General features: G+C 37.5%; 1 protein-coding gene across 1 annotated transcript; it reads right to left on the bottom strand.

Annotated features, from left to right (window-relative positions):
• Nucleotides 1-502: 502 nt before the first annotated feature.
• LOC119497851 (pollen-specific leucine-rich repeat extensin-like protein 1) lies at nucleotides 503-13,382 on the bottom strand. The gene is made up of 5 exons (XM_037786273.1): nucleotides 13,090-13,382; nucleotides 9,041-9,129; nucleotides 4,912-5,002; nucleotides 2,002-3,943; nucleotides 503-1,267 (listed from the first exon to the last, which is right to left on the bottom strand). The coding sequence occupies exons 1-5, from the start codon at nucleotides 13,163-13,165 to the stop codon at nucleotides 1,171-1,173; spliced, it is 2,295 nt and encodes a 764-aa protein (XP_037642201.1). The 5' UTR covers nucleotides 13,166-13,382; the 3' UTR covers nucleotides 503-1,170.
• Nucleotides 13,383-17,869: the final 4,487 nt, after the last annotated feature.

Raw genomic sequence — 17,869 nt, 5'->3', positions numbered from 1 at the left:
TAAATATGAGAAACAATCCTACTGAGAGATGAACACACTTGTCTGAGTTAACTGTTAGTTTTGTTCCAGTAGACCTACATAATGTACATGCAACAGTGAAAGAACATTTCAGTTATGGGACATGTAACTACAGCATGAACCCATACAAATCATTGCATTGTACATTATCATTGTATTTTACAATCAAGATTACAGATAAACCTGTCAGAGTAGAGACTTGTAGAGAGAAATGTAGATTAATTTTCACTCACCGCACACTTTACAGCTATGAATAACTTTGGATATTAAAGGTCCCATATCATGCTCATTTTCAGGTTCGTACTTGTATTTTGTGTTTCTACTAGAACATGTTTACATGCTGTAATGTTAAAAAAAACCTCTATTTTCCTCATACTGTCTGCTTGAATATACCTGTATTTACCCGCCGTCTGAAATACTCCGTTTTAGTGCATTTTAACGGAATTGCTACAGAATTGCGTTGCCCAGCAACCGTTTGGGTCCATGTTTACTTCCTGTCAGCTGATGTCATTAACATACACTGCAACAACATATAAACTGGGACACATTTAGAATGTTTACGTTTAAAACCGTGTAATGGGCTAAATATTGTATATTTGTGACATCACAGATTCACCGAAATCCTGAAAGTTTGTTTCAAAAGCAAAATGTTTGAATACTGGCTGTGTGTATTTCTCTGTATATTGAGCGCTTCGATACTTTCACAGTATATAAAGCACTTAAACCTGCTTTACAATATAAAAGATATAAAAATATGATTTTTTACAATATGGGACCTTTAATTTCCTTCTGAATATTAACCATGTGGCAATGAGGCTTATTAAACGCTTTGGTTAAAAAGGCAACATATGCGACATATACCTCTACACTGAATAAACAGCAGCAGCCAAAAAAAAAACACTTTAAAAAAATGGACTAACACTTAAAAAATAATATACAAAAACACGATTTGACAGTGATAGCGTGTTCTTCAAAGATTGAGAAATATATTCAGAGTACATTCAGGCTATTGTTATGAAACATTTTTAACATATTTGCTAACATTATTTGTTCAAAGTGCTCTTTTACCCCCATTGTACAAATTCCCTCTGATGCAAAATCGCATCATCCCATCACGTGCAATTTGTGCTAAACAGAAGAACACTTATCTCATTAAGGATCCCCTTCACTGGCGAGAGTAATAGGCTGTTTGGTTCCAGGCCGAATTGTAAAGGTCTTACCGTGCTGATGTTTTGACTGCGTTCCGTTGCTGTAAAGAAGAACACATTCATGATTATGAGTTGATACTGTACACAAACAAACACTGGGGTTATTGAGTGCTGCAGGGATGATGTATTTTTGTAGGCCAAACAGGAAGTCAGCATCGCCCTGGGTTCCCTCGATAGAAAGCCAATGGGATTTTTCCATTGGGTTTTGGATTATTGCAGAAAATAAGCTCTGTGGCAAACACACGTTTATGATACTTACACGTTTTGTTCAGCAAGATAATGTTAATAATATATAATAATAATGTGAGGATATAAACGAACTACAGCACGGTTGCGAGTATACACAACGAGGCTGTAACGGCGGACGAGTCGGCGTGATGACGTTTAGTAGTCTCATTTAGCCACTTGTTAGCAACCACCTTGTTTAAGACACGTAAACAGTGCTCGAAGTGGGCCAGTACTCCCTTTTGTAAAATAATTAGTGAACTGTTCATAACTTTTTTTAGTTGTGAACAAATATAATTAATGGAACATTATTTAAAAGGTTTCTGAATCTGCCTTTTTGATTTACAGACTATGATTTTACATTTCCAGAATAATTAAATGTTCAGACGAAGGCTGTGATATGTGTAAATAATAATATAATTATTCAACAATAGTAAGTTAGAGGGTCGTACTGTAAAGGACAAAGGGAACCGGAAGTGCTAAAATACTAATTTCCAGGTTGTAAGACTCATTCCTGCAGCACTCTATAGTCATATTCGAGCGCTCTCACCTGGTGGGTGCTTTCACTGGGGAGGTCTCCTGAGACTTCCTGAGCACTTTAGCCTCCAGCTCCTGCATGTTCAGGGTTGGGACTTTGTTGACCACAGGGTAATTCTTGCTTTGTGGTGTGGCTGTGGGGACAACAGGGACCTTGTTGTCCTCCTCGGACAAGGGGGCGCCCCAGTCATCAGACGTGTACTCTGCCTCCTTTGCTGGGGTCATTCTGTCTTCCATTTCCAACATCTTCTTTTGTAAGATGCTGAGCAGTGTGGCCTGGCTGGAGGAAAGAGCGGGTGGTAGCTGAGCAGGGGCCGCCTTGGGTTTCGTTGGGATTTGCAGCTTTGATTTGACATTGATGTCAGGAGGTGGGAGCTTTGGAGCTGCTGGGGATTTGGCTTTTGGAGGAGGAGGTGGAACATGAGATGGAGGGAGAATTTGTGCCTTTTTCATGGGAGGGTCGGGTGGAGGCATGGAAGGAGGGGGCTCCATAAAGTCGTCAAAATCACCAAACTCTGGCGGCGGAGGGAGTAACGGCATACTCAACTCCTCAGGCTGTGTGGGTTGAGACTTTGAGGGGCTTTGCACTGCATTTAGCTTCTGCTCAACCAGGTTGGTGGTCACACTTGGGGATGAAGCCATCCTACTGAGAGCTGAGCTGGCGGATGGCATCTGATACTTGACCGGAGTAGGACTGCTGGATTTTACTGGAGTCTGAACTGTTTGCGTATGTACCACAGGACTGACGGACTTTAGACTCTCCTGCGTTCTTTTGAGAGATGTTACAGAAGAGGATGAGCTGGACCTTGGAGTGATGATAAAGGAATTGGGACTCGAGTCACTCGGTTGAATGCTTGCACTGGGCTGCTCATTTGTCTTGGCGCTGTTTTCCCGCGAAAGAGGGTTACTCGATTTATATTTGTCTCTTTCTTTTGCCGCTAGTAAAAGAGCCAGAGGAGAAGCTGTAGGTGCATCTCGTGCCCCATTGGTTTCACTACTCTTCAGGTTGCGTAGTTTACAATCTATCAACGGACTGAATAAGTGAGTCTGACCTGGAGATCCTTCAAGTTTGTCCTTGGTGGGCTCAGCGTTCACCGGAGTACCCATCAGTGGTGACGTCTGATGTGGAGTCCGGAGAGGTTTGTCCATTTCTGGCTGTGCTGAAACTATCTCCGTTTTAGCCTCCTTGTTTGGCTCAGGGAGGGGTGATTGAGAGGGTTGGGTCACTCGTAAGTTCTCCATCTGCTCCTGTACATCTCTGGGAACTGGTTTAGATGGTGAAACCGCTTTAGGGGCTTTCCCATCCACCTGGACAAGCATTGGGGCAGAGTTAGCAGACGCTGTATCTTCCAGGAGTAACATCTGCTTGGGTTTTGTGTCCTGCTCTTCATACCCACTGAGGATTGAGGTCTGAGGAACATAGTAAAGCTTTGCTGTGTTTTGGGGATTGAAAGTAGACAGTGTGGGTGTCTGCGCAGGGGGAGTTGGGGCAGGAGTCACTGGTGGGGATTCAAAGGTGGATATAGAGGACAGTCTAATGGGTTTTGGAGGTGGTTTCTTAAGAGTCTTGTGTTGCCTTTCAGAAGGAGGCTCTGGCGGGGAAAAGGTTGGACGCTCAGGAACTTTGAGTGGCGTTGAAGCAGAAATGGGTACGGATAATTCAGAGCCACTAGAGGAAGTAGACGGAGGCTTTGGCGGAGCCATTGGTGGCGGTTTCATGAAGGTTAAGTCTTCCTCCTCCAAGAAAGGTGCCGGTGAGTTCGGTGTTGGAGCGGGCTGAAGGGTTGCCAAGTTTAGACTGTTCAGGTCACCCATGAAGTCTAGAGGAGGAGGGACAAATGTCCCTGGAGGGGGTGGAGGTGCCATAGAGGGAGGAGGAGGAATATATATTTCCTCCTCCTCCACAAGGTCAGGCACAGATATAACAGATCCATTGGATAAGTGATTTCCACCGACTACGGGAAGAAAGAAAAGAGAGAATAATTGGGAAAAGTTCAGAACTGTTGTACACTGTGGAGCAGGAACAATATTTAACATGTTTTAAGCATACATACAACATACTGTAGAAGTATTCATAAGTATGTGAGAAATGTTAAAGAGGACCTATTATGCTTTTTTGCTTTTCCCCTATACAGTTTTTTGTGCATGTAAAAGGTCTGCAAAGTTACAAAGCCCAAAGTCCATGTTAAAGGGAGTTACTCTCCCCCACAGAAACACTGCTCCTAAACTGCCTGAAACGTCTTGACTGAAGTCCTGCCTTTTCTTCCGTAACGTGGTGATGTCACCAAGTAACACATTTGCATAATACTTATATAATAATACTAACACATGTTCTAGTAGAAACCCAAAATACAAGTATGAACCTGAAAATGAACATGATAGGTCCTCTTTAAGTATTACAATAAGATAATAAAATAATAATAATACACATACTGAATTGATCCTGGATACAATTAGGCTTCTATTCTACATTAACAATTCACTAAAAAACTAGAAATAACTAGATAGATCAAAAAGAATCAGCAACATTTAAAAATGAATGAAGTCTACAGTTTAAAGTCTGATTAACAAGTGATATACAGACGTAATCTTACATAGATTTAGAATTGTTCACAGCTAAAATTAAACAAATGATAACCACTTATTTTTATAAATGCAAACACTCCCATTCTGTAAATATGCCTGCCATCTGGTCTGGCGGTTTGGACACAATCAGGAGGGTTATTGAGCAACAGCCTGGACAAACATTTACCTGCCCTGCATTTTCAACCCTTTATGGAGACATTCTGGTTGCTGTGATCCATCAACTGAGTCTGAGTAAAGGCGCCACAAATGATCTGGGTCCCTCAGAGTGTAAATAATGAAATGCTAGTGTGTTGCATGTTAAACTCAGAGTACATATTTGAGGTAGGTAGACGCTCACCTGAACCGTTGGTCTTTGGACCGTTCATAGGGGGGAGGTCGGGGACTGTGGGTGTCGGGACGGCAAACGGTGAAAAACTCTCATATGAGGACTGTGAGGAAAAAACAAAAAAACATCAAACTGTTGATATTTCAACATCTGAGACACAAGAAACAGAACAGCATGACATATACATGACATCAACTCTACATCCTGTTCGAGAAGCGCTGCCAACTATTCACCCCTGGAGTGAACAAACCAGTTCTCAACAGAGCTCAATGTACCTTTACAACAGACAACGGCATTACTTGTTACGTTATTGGCATCTATAAAAGTTGCAACCAAATATTTCCACTGGCTCTCAGATCTTGGTTTATAATATATATATATAATATAATGAATATAATAAAATGTGCTCTGACAGAAAATAAAACTCATTGTTTTACTACAACTCACTACTCTGTAAGAAAATGTATGAATTTGTTATGTCTGTTTCCAAATAGTGCATTTTTTTAGGCTATTCTTAGGTTGATTAAATTAGAGGTGGAGGTTTCTAAAGAATCCTTTTTGTACACCGTGCTTTCACATACTTTCACATACTTCACTCATGATGAGCACACAGTGATTCATAGGATTATGATTCATCACCTTGTCCTAGTGTTAACCTGGGCCTGGCTGAGTCTGCATGCCATCACTTAGATACCTGTGAGTGTGTATGTGCGTGTGTGAGAGAGATTTGCTGTTCATGGCCTGAAAGCCACCAAAAATAAACAAAGACTGTGTTGACACAATACCAGTCCATGAGAGTTAACCAGGTATATGCCCTTCAAAAGGAAAAAAAGAACACTCCAACAACACAAAACATATTTTAACTGCTGTACCTCTGGATGTTTTTTGTGATGCAGACTCTTTGAGTAATCTGCTAAATGCAATAAATTAGGCTGGTTATTAATTAGGATGTAAAAGTTGCTGGTATACTGCTTTATGTATAGTGCTTTTCAGCACTTTAAATGCTTGTATTCGAGATTAAAGGTGCTAAATGCGAAATTGGGAGCATTTCTATTGCCTCCGCACGGGTCTCAACATGGCGACGGCTGAGCCGGCAGGTAGTAGCTAGAGGAGAGCCAGCAAACTGGGGAAACTCTTGCAAGACTGTTAAGGTTAGGCATTGACTTCGAAAAGCAGCGAGTCTGGAAGATCTCAGATCAGACTTCGCAATTTGCGGGCTCCCTTCTAGACACGACCAGCTGGCAGCTCGTAGCGAACAGTGCTAACAGTGTTAACCTGGGGGAGAACCGGGGGATAGTCACTATGTTTCCGCAACGGCGCTGTTGGTCAAGGCAACGTTATCAGCTGTAACCACCATATGAGCGCAGTGCAGAGCGGCTCGCCAGTGAGGCACATTCACATGCACAAACATGCGCTAAAAGGCACGCAGGCTGGCCATGTCAACAAAACACAGAGAAGCTCTGATTACAACACACGCAGAGGGAGAGCAACTTCATTCTCTGCTCAGGGAGACATTACTCCTCTATATCTTTACATAGCAAATAGTTGTTTGCTGCAATGCTAAAGGTGCTATTGATCACATTCAGCCACTAGATGTGACATTCTCCCTCCTCGTTCCATTGCATTTACTTCACAACAAGTCGTTGCAGGCACTTACCGTCAATCTCAGCCATTTATCCATTTTTTACACACTAACTGACGACCCAGAGATACCACGTGCTACCAACGTTGTTTTACTATTGGCTCACAAGCCTCATTAGAGGTGGAAACCAAATGTCAGATATTCTCCACACAGATAAACAAAACAATCATTTTAGACCCTCCAAAATTTTTTAAATGATTAATTCACAATCATAACAAGTTCTCTTCAGGAAAAGCAATACTTTTATTCAGCACCTTTCTAAAGACTCAGTGGATGTATTATTATTTAAAAAAAATATTTGTCTACATAAAAATGCTGCTCTGGATATCGTATAGAGCACCTTTAATTAAATTGGACATCTGCCTGATATCACGCCTTAAAGAACAATACTCTCTTGCCTAATAACCACAGGACACTTGTTAGCTTCTCGGAAAGGTATGAACACTGCACCACAGGACGAGGGCGTGTCAGTAAAGATGGCGTATGATCCATTTTGATTTCCTCTCTTTGTTACCGTCACTATGACTCACTTTCATCTGTCACAGCCATCTCAGCTGTCCTACCCATGTGCTGCTGGGTGTGCCACGTCCAACACATGCCACAGACGCATTCATAGAACACTCCCAAACACTGAGGTGTGTGAACCAGAGCAGAGATAAGCTCTTTATTTATATCTGCAACATGACGATATAATTGGAGGCCTGACAGCCATACGAACTGCTAAAGCTACTAGTTAAGGTGAATCTTCCTAAACCACTTAGAAATGAAAAATACAGCAATATATTGGGATATCTACACTTGAGATACACAGTGGTGGAAGAAGTATTGGGATCTTTACTTAAAGGAGACATGTCATGCTCATTTTCAGGTTCATACTTATATTTTGGGTTTCTACTAGAACATGTTTAAATGCTTTAATGTTAAAAAAAACATTATTTTCCTCATACTGTCTGTCTGAATATACCTGTATTCACCCTCTGTCTGAAACACTCCGTTTTAGCACCTGTCTCTTTAAGCCCTCCTCCCGAAAAAGCCCAGTCTGCTCTGATTGGTCAGCGTTTTCTGGTCTTTCGCATCAGCGCTGTCGCCGTCTTCACAGCATCACTGCACCGGGGGAATCACTGTGTGCGTCGACTATATGGAGTTTAGCGGCACTTCTACAGGTGACTGTATAGTTGTGACATCACAACCTTACAGAAGACCTGACGGCACCTTTAAAAGAACAGTTTCTGAAAATGGGCTGTGTGCGTTTCTCTGTGGATTGAGCATTTTGATACTTTCTCAGTATTTATATAGCACCCTTATAATCAAAAACGACATCTCACTTTCTACAATATGGGGCCTTTAGGTAAAAGTACCAAAACCACAATGTAAAACTATTCCATCACAAGTAAAAGTCTTGCATTCAAAATTCTACTTCAGTAAAAGTAAAAAAGTGTTATCAGCAAAATGTTTTTTGATTATCAAAAGCTAAAGTGCTAAACTAGACACTTTTTTTATATAAGGGGCTGCAAGCCAAAAAGGTCGAGTACCACTGGTTTAATCCTTAACAATGTATTGTTTTATATAAACAATACATTGTTGAGGATGGTTTTATACAAACATATTATATATTTTTATGTAAAATCTAAATCTGAAAAGTAATCATAATTTTAGCTGTCAGATAAATGTAGTGGAGTAAAAAGTATAATACTTCCCTCTGAAATGTGGTGGTGTAGATGTATGAAGTAGAATCAAATGAAACTACTCAGGTAACTCAAAATAAATAAAGTACTTGAGTTAATGTACTTGGTTACTTTCCACCACTGGTGATACTTTATCAATACACTGGAACCAAATATAGAAGTTTCTATTACATGTATGAATCACTGACTGTGCAATGTAAATAGCATTTTTTTGCAGTAATTTCTTCACATAAAATTTTCAGTTTTTTTAAATTCCTCTGAATTAAATAAATGAATACAGCACTGTACTGTTTATGACTTACTCTTGATTTTTGAAAAATTAATTTCCACATTTAGCTTTTGTTTTACAGTACGTACTGTAATGTACCTAGATGGTGATACCATCTTTACTGTGGACAACATGACGTGATAATATCACACTGTGAGTTACGCCATCTTCCACAGCGTCAGTGTTTTCACTCCCACATGAGGACATATTGTAGTTATTACAGACACCAACATCTCTGACTGGCGTCAATGCTCAACTAACAAAATTACAAATTATTGATTAACAAACACATGGTAACATGTCCTGTGCTTGTTCAAGCTGACCCAGATTCAAACACAGTCAAACACTAAACTGTCTTTTATCAGTTCATTTGCATCTGTGCAGCTCTGCAGATTACGGAGTACAAGATGAAGTAATCCTTCAGTTGGATAAACGACGGGGTGGAGTCTGCTCAGAGTGACGCACATCTTGTGTTATTGTAATGTCGGAGTGATAAATGTGAATGTGTGTAGTATATGCACCATGAAGCTTTACTGAGATACTCACAGCGTAATGCTTGACGGTGGGTCTGGCCCGCACGCTGGCAGTTCCTGACTCGGGGATCGCTGATGACCCCAGCACCAGCTCCACATTGTCTGAGGAGATAAAAAGCAAAAGATTTGTCATTCCTTTGTGAGCAAAGCAGGTTTCAGTTCATGCCTTTATCCATCCAATTCCTGCTCAAAGCTCTGTGAATAATTTGGCCAGAGAGGACGAACAATGTGGTTAGTGTAAGAAGACACGGATGAACATGGGCAGATCATTTTCAATTTAAAAGAACATAAATTCACATTGTTGCTGTCATTATGCAGTATTTCTGCAGGTTCTCCTTTCTGGTTAAGATTGGTACATTCTGTTCATTGTGCAGGTAATGAGATACTGTTGCACCAAAGTGGCCTCTTAGTAGCTGTCACTCAACCTAATGATCTACAGTGTGACCCCATGTGCTGTTAAAGGTAGTTTTGTTGTTGACAACTAAATAGCTACGGGCAGCCGAACAGATGACTATAATCTTTGTTCATACTTGTGTTGAAGTGAAAGTTTAGTTAAGGTGGTAACTGAAGTTAATTACAGCAACACAACTTATTAGACACATTAAGACACAATAATATTAGGGCTGTCAATCGATTAAAATATTTAATTATGATTAATCACATGATTGTCCATAGTTAATTGCTATTAATTGCAAATTAATTATACATTTTTTTATCTGTTCAAATGTACGGGTAATGTAATGTAAGGGAGATTTGTCAAGTATTTAATACTCTTATCAACATGGAAGTGGGCAAATATGCTTGCTTTGTGGAAATGTATATATTTATTATTGGAAATCAATTAACAACACAAAACAATGACAAATATTGTCCAGAAACCCTCACAGGTATTGCATTTAGCATAAAAAATATGCTCAAATCATAACATGGCAAACTCAAGCCCAACAGGCAACAACAGCTGTCAGTGTGTCAGTGTGCTAACTTGACAATGACTTGCCCCCAAACTGCATGTGATTATCATAAAGTGGGCATGTCTGTAAAGGGGAGACTTGTGGGTACCAATAGAACCCATTTTCATTCACATATCTTGAGTTTAGAGGTCAAGGGACTCCTTTGAAAATGGCCATGATATTTTTTCCTTGCCAAAATTTAGCGCAAGTTTGGAGCATTATTTACCCTCCTTTGCGACAAGCTAGTATGACATGGTTGGTACTAATGGATTCCTTAGGTTTCAGTTTCATATGATGCCAGTATCTTCACTCTAGCTTTAAAACTGAGCCTGCTACAACCTCCGAAAGATTGATTGTTATTATTGTGTTAACTTTGACAGCCCTAAATAATATTAATTATATTTCCGCTTAGGATTCAGGATTTGAACATTTCATGGGATAAATTTAGATTAAAGGTGCTAAATGCAAGACTCGGAGCATTTCTATTGCCTCTGCACGGCTCTCAACATGGCGATGGTGGCTAGCAGCAAACGGAGCTAACAGCGAAAATAACGTCAATAGTGCAGACGGCACTAACAGTGTTAATCTGAGGGGGAACTGGAGGGTAGGTGCTACACTTCCGTGATGACGCAAGGGCAGCGTTATCAGCTGTAACTGCCGTATGAGAGCAGTGCAGAGCGGTGGCCGCAGTGGAACACGCTCACATGCACGAACATGCACTAAAAGCACATGCTGCCTGGCTATGTCAACAAAACACAGAGAAACTTGGATTACAACACACACAGAGGGAGAGCGACTTCATTCTCTGCTCAGGTAGACATTACTCCTCTATATCTTTACATAGACAATAGTTGTTTGCTGCTATATTAATGCTCTGGATATCATATAGAGCACCTTTAAATGAATTTAAGTTGTCGGCTAAAAATGAAAGTTTTCAATGAAAGTTTATTTATTTATTACGCATTTATTGTTTGTACTGCAAACAGCAGAGCATAATGATCCTGCAATTTGAAGTCAAAGCGTCAAAATAGATATTTATATAATTTGTCAATGTTTTGTAGAAATGGTCAGAAAATGTTCTGTTGGTCTTAATCTCACATTTGTGTTCAGTTCAAAGGGGAGAGGTGAGTTGAAAGAGCACTGAGACAGTCACTAAACATATCCCCATCCAACTTAAAAGAATGAGAAACCGTTCTGCTAAACTAACTGTTAATCTCAGATGTCACTGGAGTTGGCTGGAGAAAAGACATTCCTTTTTCGTACATTCCTTTTTCATTCCCATGTCAGTCATCTTTGTTTGCCAATAAGTGACTGATGAAGGAAGCTTGTCATTCAGAGCCACTTAGTCTGCATGTCATGTCTGCCATCTAGAGCAACACCTTTCATTGAAGAGACACCGAAGGAACGCAAAGAAAAAAAAAAATACAACTGTGTCATCAACTCTGTATGAACTTCTATAGAAAGAATTCGCCGTGGTGTTAAACCAGTCTAACCAAATTATTAGCTTCCCTGTTGTGCACCTGCCTAATTTAAATAGGCAAATATTCTCTCTCATGATGCTTATTTGCATAATAATCCATCCAGTTTCCTGCTATCGTCAATCAAATGGAACCAGTTGGGCAGTTAATTTGTAAACTGATCTGATGTGGGAGTGGATATTATCTGATTTTAATTGAATATAATGGTGTACTGTTTGAGTTTCCTTGTCGTAAAGGCTATGCAATATAATTCTATGAATAAATAATCAATATTTCACGCTCAAAAATGAACTCAAGGTCCACTTACTATCTTTTTCTAGAGCATTCTACTGCATCTCATGGTCTTCCTTCGCAAATGAAGATTGCTCAGTTGTAATGGTATGTATACAGTATATGCTGTTATATGTTGTTTTATTATGATCTTAAAGTACTAATATGTGTTCCAATGACTTAAAATATCTAATCTGTATCATCATATTTTCTTCAGAATATTTAAATTTAGGGATGGGCAATATGGATAAAATCAAATATCACAATGTGTTTGGTAAAAATACCTCAATATCGATATTGCGACGATATCGTAGAGCTGACGATTAGTGCTTTTACAAAATATTTATATTTACACAATTTGATTTTTATTAAATAATCATCAGTAATGTGAATATACTGACTAAGTTGGTAAAATAAAGACAAATAATAGAGCAGCTAGAACAGTCTGGTAAGTGCAGAAAATGATATCGCTTTATATAGCCTTTAAAACCACGAAAAGACAACACTTATGTCATATTACGATATTACCAAAATCTAAGATGATACGTAGTCTCATATAATAATAATAATAATAATATGAATAATCTTTATTTATATAGCACCTTTCAAAACACAGTTACACAGTGCTTTACAATAAAAACAGAACACATTTGTGTCCTAAAAGCCAATAACTAAACACATATAAAACCCAGAGAGTCATAAAATATAAATAAAATCACAAAAAATAAATTCTTAAAAAGTGAGTTCATATCACGATATCGATATAATATTGATATAGTGCTCTGCCCTTCAATAATTATAGGTGATACCACAATCACTAGATTCTAATTTTAGAAAAACTACACTCTGTGTCTAAACTTAAATAATACTTAAATAAACACAATAAAAGCAGCTGCTTTAGACATAATTCCAATTACAGACTATTCAATCTTGCATATTCAGTTACAACCAAACTTTCCCCACTTGGCTGGAGTTTCCTAAACAGTTTCCTCAAAGCATTGTTAAGGCAACACTAAATCACACTGAGTGAACACAATTGGTGGAGGACAGAGGACAGAGGACAGAGGGTCAGTGTGTGAATGGAGCCAGGTATGCAGCAAGGTCACAGATTTACCATGAAAGAACTTAAACATTAGAGAAGCAGGTATTTCATGAATGAATCACACACCTGTTCATCAGGACATGACATTTAAATACTGAAATACTGCTGAGATTTCCTTCAGGAGGTATATGAAGTGGACATATGGGAGCTTCGTTTGTCCATGTCAACACCAAGTACAAAGGTCGTGTTATTCTTCAGTAAATAGTTGAATACCTATTATTCTCCATTAAAGCCAGTGGGCCCAGTAAAGCAGTGTACTCACCCATGTCTCTGGCTGGCATATTGGTGTCGAACAGAGACTTCTTTCGACCCAGAAAATGCAACGCTCCCTTCTTCATGATTATTTTATTTGGTAGTTAATGTGTTGATACGTCTGGCCGGTTCGTGCTGGATTATTGACGCATCTTGAATCAACAGGTAGATCCGAGGTAAAGCGCAGGTGAGCTATACTGTCGCGACAGGTGCACCGCGCGCACCAGGTGAATCTGACTCTTTTGAGGTTTGGTGGTGCAAACTTTTTCGGGACAGACAGAGAAAATGGAGCTAAACCCCGCCCACTCCCCTTTCACTGTGCCTCCCTGTGTTTTTATTAAACACTCCCAACAGGTGAGGCCTCACATTCCTGCACAAATCTCACCTGCGCATTCATTCAAAGCACACTGTGGTGTATATCTTCTATACAGTATATCTACATGGCAGCAGGGCTGACTGATTTGGTAGAAAAATGAAGTAACTATTTGATGAATTCCCATCACAAACATGTTTAGGAACAGTTCAACTATCCAGCATCTTGATAAAATGCCAAATGGGCTTTTATTTTGTAACGGTCATCAAAGGGCCAGTGTTTGGACTTTCAACAGGAAGTAAAATGTTGATGGGAAATAAGATGATTATTCTGCTCTCATGGTTGTAATAAAACAATCATTCTGATCATAAGGAACTAACATCACTTGTTTATTATTATATTATTATTTTATATAAATTATTTTATTATTTATTATTTTATATAAATTATTTTATTATTTTATATAAAATATGTTATTATGTATTATTCTATATAAATTATTTTGTTATTTTATATAAATTATTTTATTATTTTATATAAAATATGTTATTATTTATTATTTTATATAAAATATTTTATTATTTATATAAATTATTATTATTATTATTATTATTATTATTATTATTATTATTATTATTATTATTTATTTTTATAGCACCTTTCCAAGCCAAAATTATACAAGAATCCAGGTGGAAGTAACTACAGTTACTCAAATATTGTACTTTAGTTACTTTAGTTGTTATATCTCTGCCCCCTTTTTTATTTTTTCATCTAATTTTTTTTCTATTTATTTATTTATTTAATTTTATAATTTCTAATTACTTTTGTAATTATGAACTGTAAATTGCATATATGAAAAAAATCTCGAAAAAAAAAATAAAGTAGAAAAAAAATACTGTACTTGAATAAAACTTTAATGTACATGTACATTGTTTTTAATTCTCGTACTGAACTACATTTTAGAGGCAAATATTGTATATATTTACTTAAAAGATTTTAAAAAGAAAACCTATGATTAGTTTATAAAATATGATGCATTATTATCAATTAAACTACCCAAAAGTATATAAAGCAATTCAAATTAACCCCACTTCAACCAGCTACAACATTACAAGTATTGTTTGCATGTAATGCATAAATAATAATAATAATAATAATAATAATAATAATAATAATAATAATAATAACACTGACAGGGCCCAGTCTTTAGAATGAGTGCTTTTACTTTGGACTTTTTTTTTATATAGTGTGGTTTTTAGTTTTATAGTGTGTACTTTAATGATCTGAGTACGACTTCCATCACATCAGGTGCACATAAAATACAACAAGAAATTCAGGACCAAACATGGAGAAATGAAACTGAAAATTAAAAAGAGCAACATAAATCTATAAAAGGTTTTAAAAGTGATGCAGACTCAGCCAACCTGATAGTTTGGTACAGTGTTGAAGGTAAAACAGTAAAAGCATGATCACCCCTTTGTCCTGAGCCTTTACAGTGGAAATATACAACATTTGGTCAGAAATTTAGTGTTTGTCAGAAGACTTAACAAAACAAATCAGTGGGTGCCGTGCTATGTATCAGTTATTCATTAATTATGGTTGAAATATTAAGTTTTTGTCATGAATCCCCTTTTTAATCGTTAATATAAATCTGTGTCATCGCTCAGGTATTACCTGAACTCTGAGGCATTATTTACCTAAGGATGGTGAAGCATGTGACTCCTGTGTAAGCAGGATAACAGTAAAGATGATGTTAAAAGCTAAAGAGGATCAAGACTCCTGTAGAGCTCAGAGCGAGCTGACCTAAAGACCTTTGTTTCTCACAGCCTCGGAGCTGAAGAGGTTAACGGTTACACAAAGATAATACTAGTGGTGAATAGTAATTAAGTACATTTACTCAAGTACTGTATTTGTATTTGTTTTAACCTTTAAACAATTACTGTTTTATTTCCAAATGTCTATTTCTTTTAATTCATTATCTTTTTTTTTTTTATTGGTGCAAAGGGAAGTATAGAAAACAGAGGTAGTGACATCCAGGAAAAGACAGAAACATAAATATAGAGACAGAACAATACAAAGCAGAACAAAAATGGATACAACAATGTTATTGTTATTATAAATATGCAAACCAGTTGTTAATAAAGGTGGTTATGTTGGTGTGTATTTGTAACTGATGAAGAAGAAGAGAGAGGGAAGACAGAGCAAATAATGCTAATAATAAATAGATAATTATAATAATAACACATTATATTTTATTACTGTACTGTATTTGTATAACCTAGAGTATTTTTAATTTACTTAAGTATTTCAATTTTCTGCTACTTTGTACTTCAACTCCATTTCAGAGGTAAATATTGTGAGTTTTACTTCTCTACTTGTACTTTACAGCTGCAGTTACTAGTTACTTATGTATGTATACTTGTGTATTGTGTAATTTATCATATTTTAATATACATGAAATATTATAATTAATTTAATAATCCTTAATTAGTGAGGTGAATTTAAGTAGGCTTTTAATTACATAATAGTGGGTTTATAGACGCTGTCCAGAGAGCCAATCATTCCTTTATTTATCCCTCTTGGCTACAGACACAGTGTTTCATTCACGTCTGTCTGTCGCACCTACGTAAACCTCAGTTGTCCTGGAGACGAACCAGACCGGTCCGACCAGTTCCTCTGTCGTCAGTGAATTTATCATGCTGACTGATGCTGGCTGAAATGTGAAGAATGCTGGCAAAGGCCTCTGACGCTTTACCTGCCTCCCTGAACCGTAAAGGTCAACTCTACCCAGGATAACGTGAGCAGGTCTGCACATGAAGAGCTTTTTCAGCCGTTCATTAATTTAATTATTCAGGCTTTTATTCAGTTATTTGTTGCCACATCATGCTCATTCAGCAAGGAGAGGCACAGTGATGGCAGTCTTTTTATCTTTTAAAGCTTCAGTAGGCAGAAATGTGTTGGCATCATTGGGCAAAAATTCCTTAATAACCTTTCAGCAGATTGTAATTCAAGTGTTTTCAGAGAAAACTAGACTTCTGCACCTGACTTTTGACTTCATCAGCACTTACTGTACCCTTTTGATGAATAGTATGATGAGTGACCGCTTTATAAAAATAACTTTTCGTTATCATATTTGCTCCATTTCTACCCACTGCAGCTTTATATGCATATAAACACAGTTTATAGGCCCTGACCTGCACATTAGGAAAATCCAAAATGAATATAAAGTAGGCTGACATTATTGGTTTATAGACACTAAAGTAAAAGATAATGAAAGCTGAAAGACCATAAATATTTTACATTCCATCATGATGAGATATAAATTGGTTGTAAATGGAAATGAAACTGAAGTGTGCAGTTACTGAGACAACAGAAACAGTGATGAGTTTCATTATTACAGATTTGTTATCTGAAGCCAGCTGTCAGTTTTGTCAGCAGTATTTATTCAGTAGAGATCCAATGAAAACTGTTCACAGTAAGGTCTGTGTGAGCCTGCGTGCATATCTGATTTATGTTTGTCTATGTATGTCTTAGTATGCATATTCATTTCCCATGTATATATCCTGAACTTATTTCACACGACAACTGCTCTATACAATACTGACTTAACTCAACTGTACAATAATTTGTGCAATAATTCAACTGTGCAATATTCTGTCACTAACACTGTATTTATAATGTACATTTCAAGAAATATTCTTATTTATACCATTCTTGCATTTATATTTAACACACTTAATAGATCCCACTTCTCAGCATTTTGTATTTACTTATTTGCACAGTGGTTATATGTTATACAGTATATTTCATGTCTTAAAACTGCAGCGGGTAGAAAAAGCTGTAAAATGAGAAAGTTTATGACCCGGCAGCCATGTTGAGATCAGTTGTGGAAATACCAAGCACCGGCCACCAGCCGGAGCAAAATTTCTCATTTTACAGCTGCCTAGTTTGACCGTTTCATCAGATTTTGCGAGTGATTGACAGCTGCGTCCGTTGAATGAACATCCAATAGGAACGCTCTCTCTCTGAAATGACCTGTGATTGGCCAAAGTCTCCCGTCACGGGCTAGACTGTTTAAACCCTGAAAACAGAGCCATGAGGAGGTGCAGAAGTCTAGTTTTTACTTGAATTACAAAATGCTGAAAGGTTATTATGGGAATTTTGGCCAATGGTGCCAAAAATATTTTGCCTACTGAAGCTTTAATGCAAATATTTGTACATATCTCTTATATTCTCATTTGTATTATTTACTTATATTTCTCTACATATATTGAGTTATATATTGTAGCGTGATGTACATAATTTACAGGTTACATACTCCTTTATTTCTATTTTCTTACATTTCTTTATGTTTATATAAGAGCAACTGTAACTTTCCCCGGCAATCAATAAAGTATTTGTGATTCTGATCCTGACTCTGATATATAGGGTGACTATAAAACATCTGTCCAGGGACAAGATTAACTTTTTGTGGTTA

This window comes from Sebastes umbrosus, chromosome 1, assembly GCF_015220745.1.
Source record: "Sebastes umbrosus isolate fSebUmb1 chromosome 1, fSebUmb1.pri, whole genome shotgun sequence".
NCBI classification, from domain to species: Eukaryota; Metazoa; Chordata; class Actinopteri; order Perciformes; family Sebastidae; genus Sebastes; species Sebastes umbrosus.
This window is presented reverse-complemented; position numbering and strand designations above follow the sequence as displayed.

What these genes read in the sequence shown, in the direction of transcription:
- LOC119497851 (XM_037786273.1), bottom strand. Translation starts at nt 13,165, where the DNA reads ATGAAGAAGGGAGCGTTGCATTTTCTGGGTCGAAAGAAGTCTCTGTTC. An exon ending in TATGCCAGCCAGAGACATGG is followed by an intron (nt 9,130 to 13,089) that starts GTGAGTACACTG and finishes TTATCTCCTCAG; the next exon opens with ACAATGTGGAGCTGGTGCTG. An exon ending in TCCAAAGACCAACGGTTCAG is followed by an intron (nt 3,944 to 4,911) that starts GTGAGCGTCTAC and finishes TTCTTCCCGTAG; the next exon opens with TCGGTGGAAATCACTTATCC.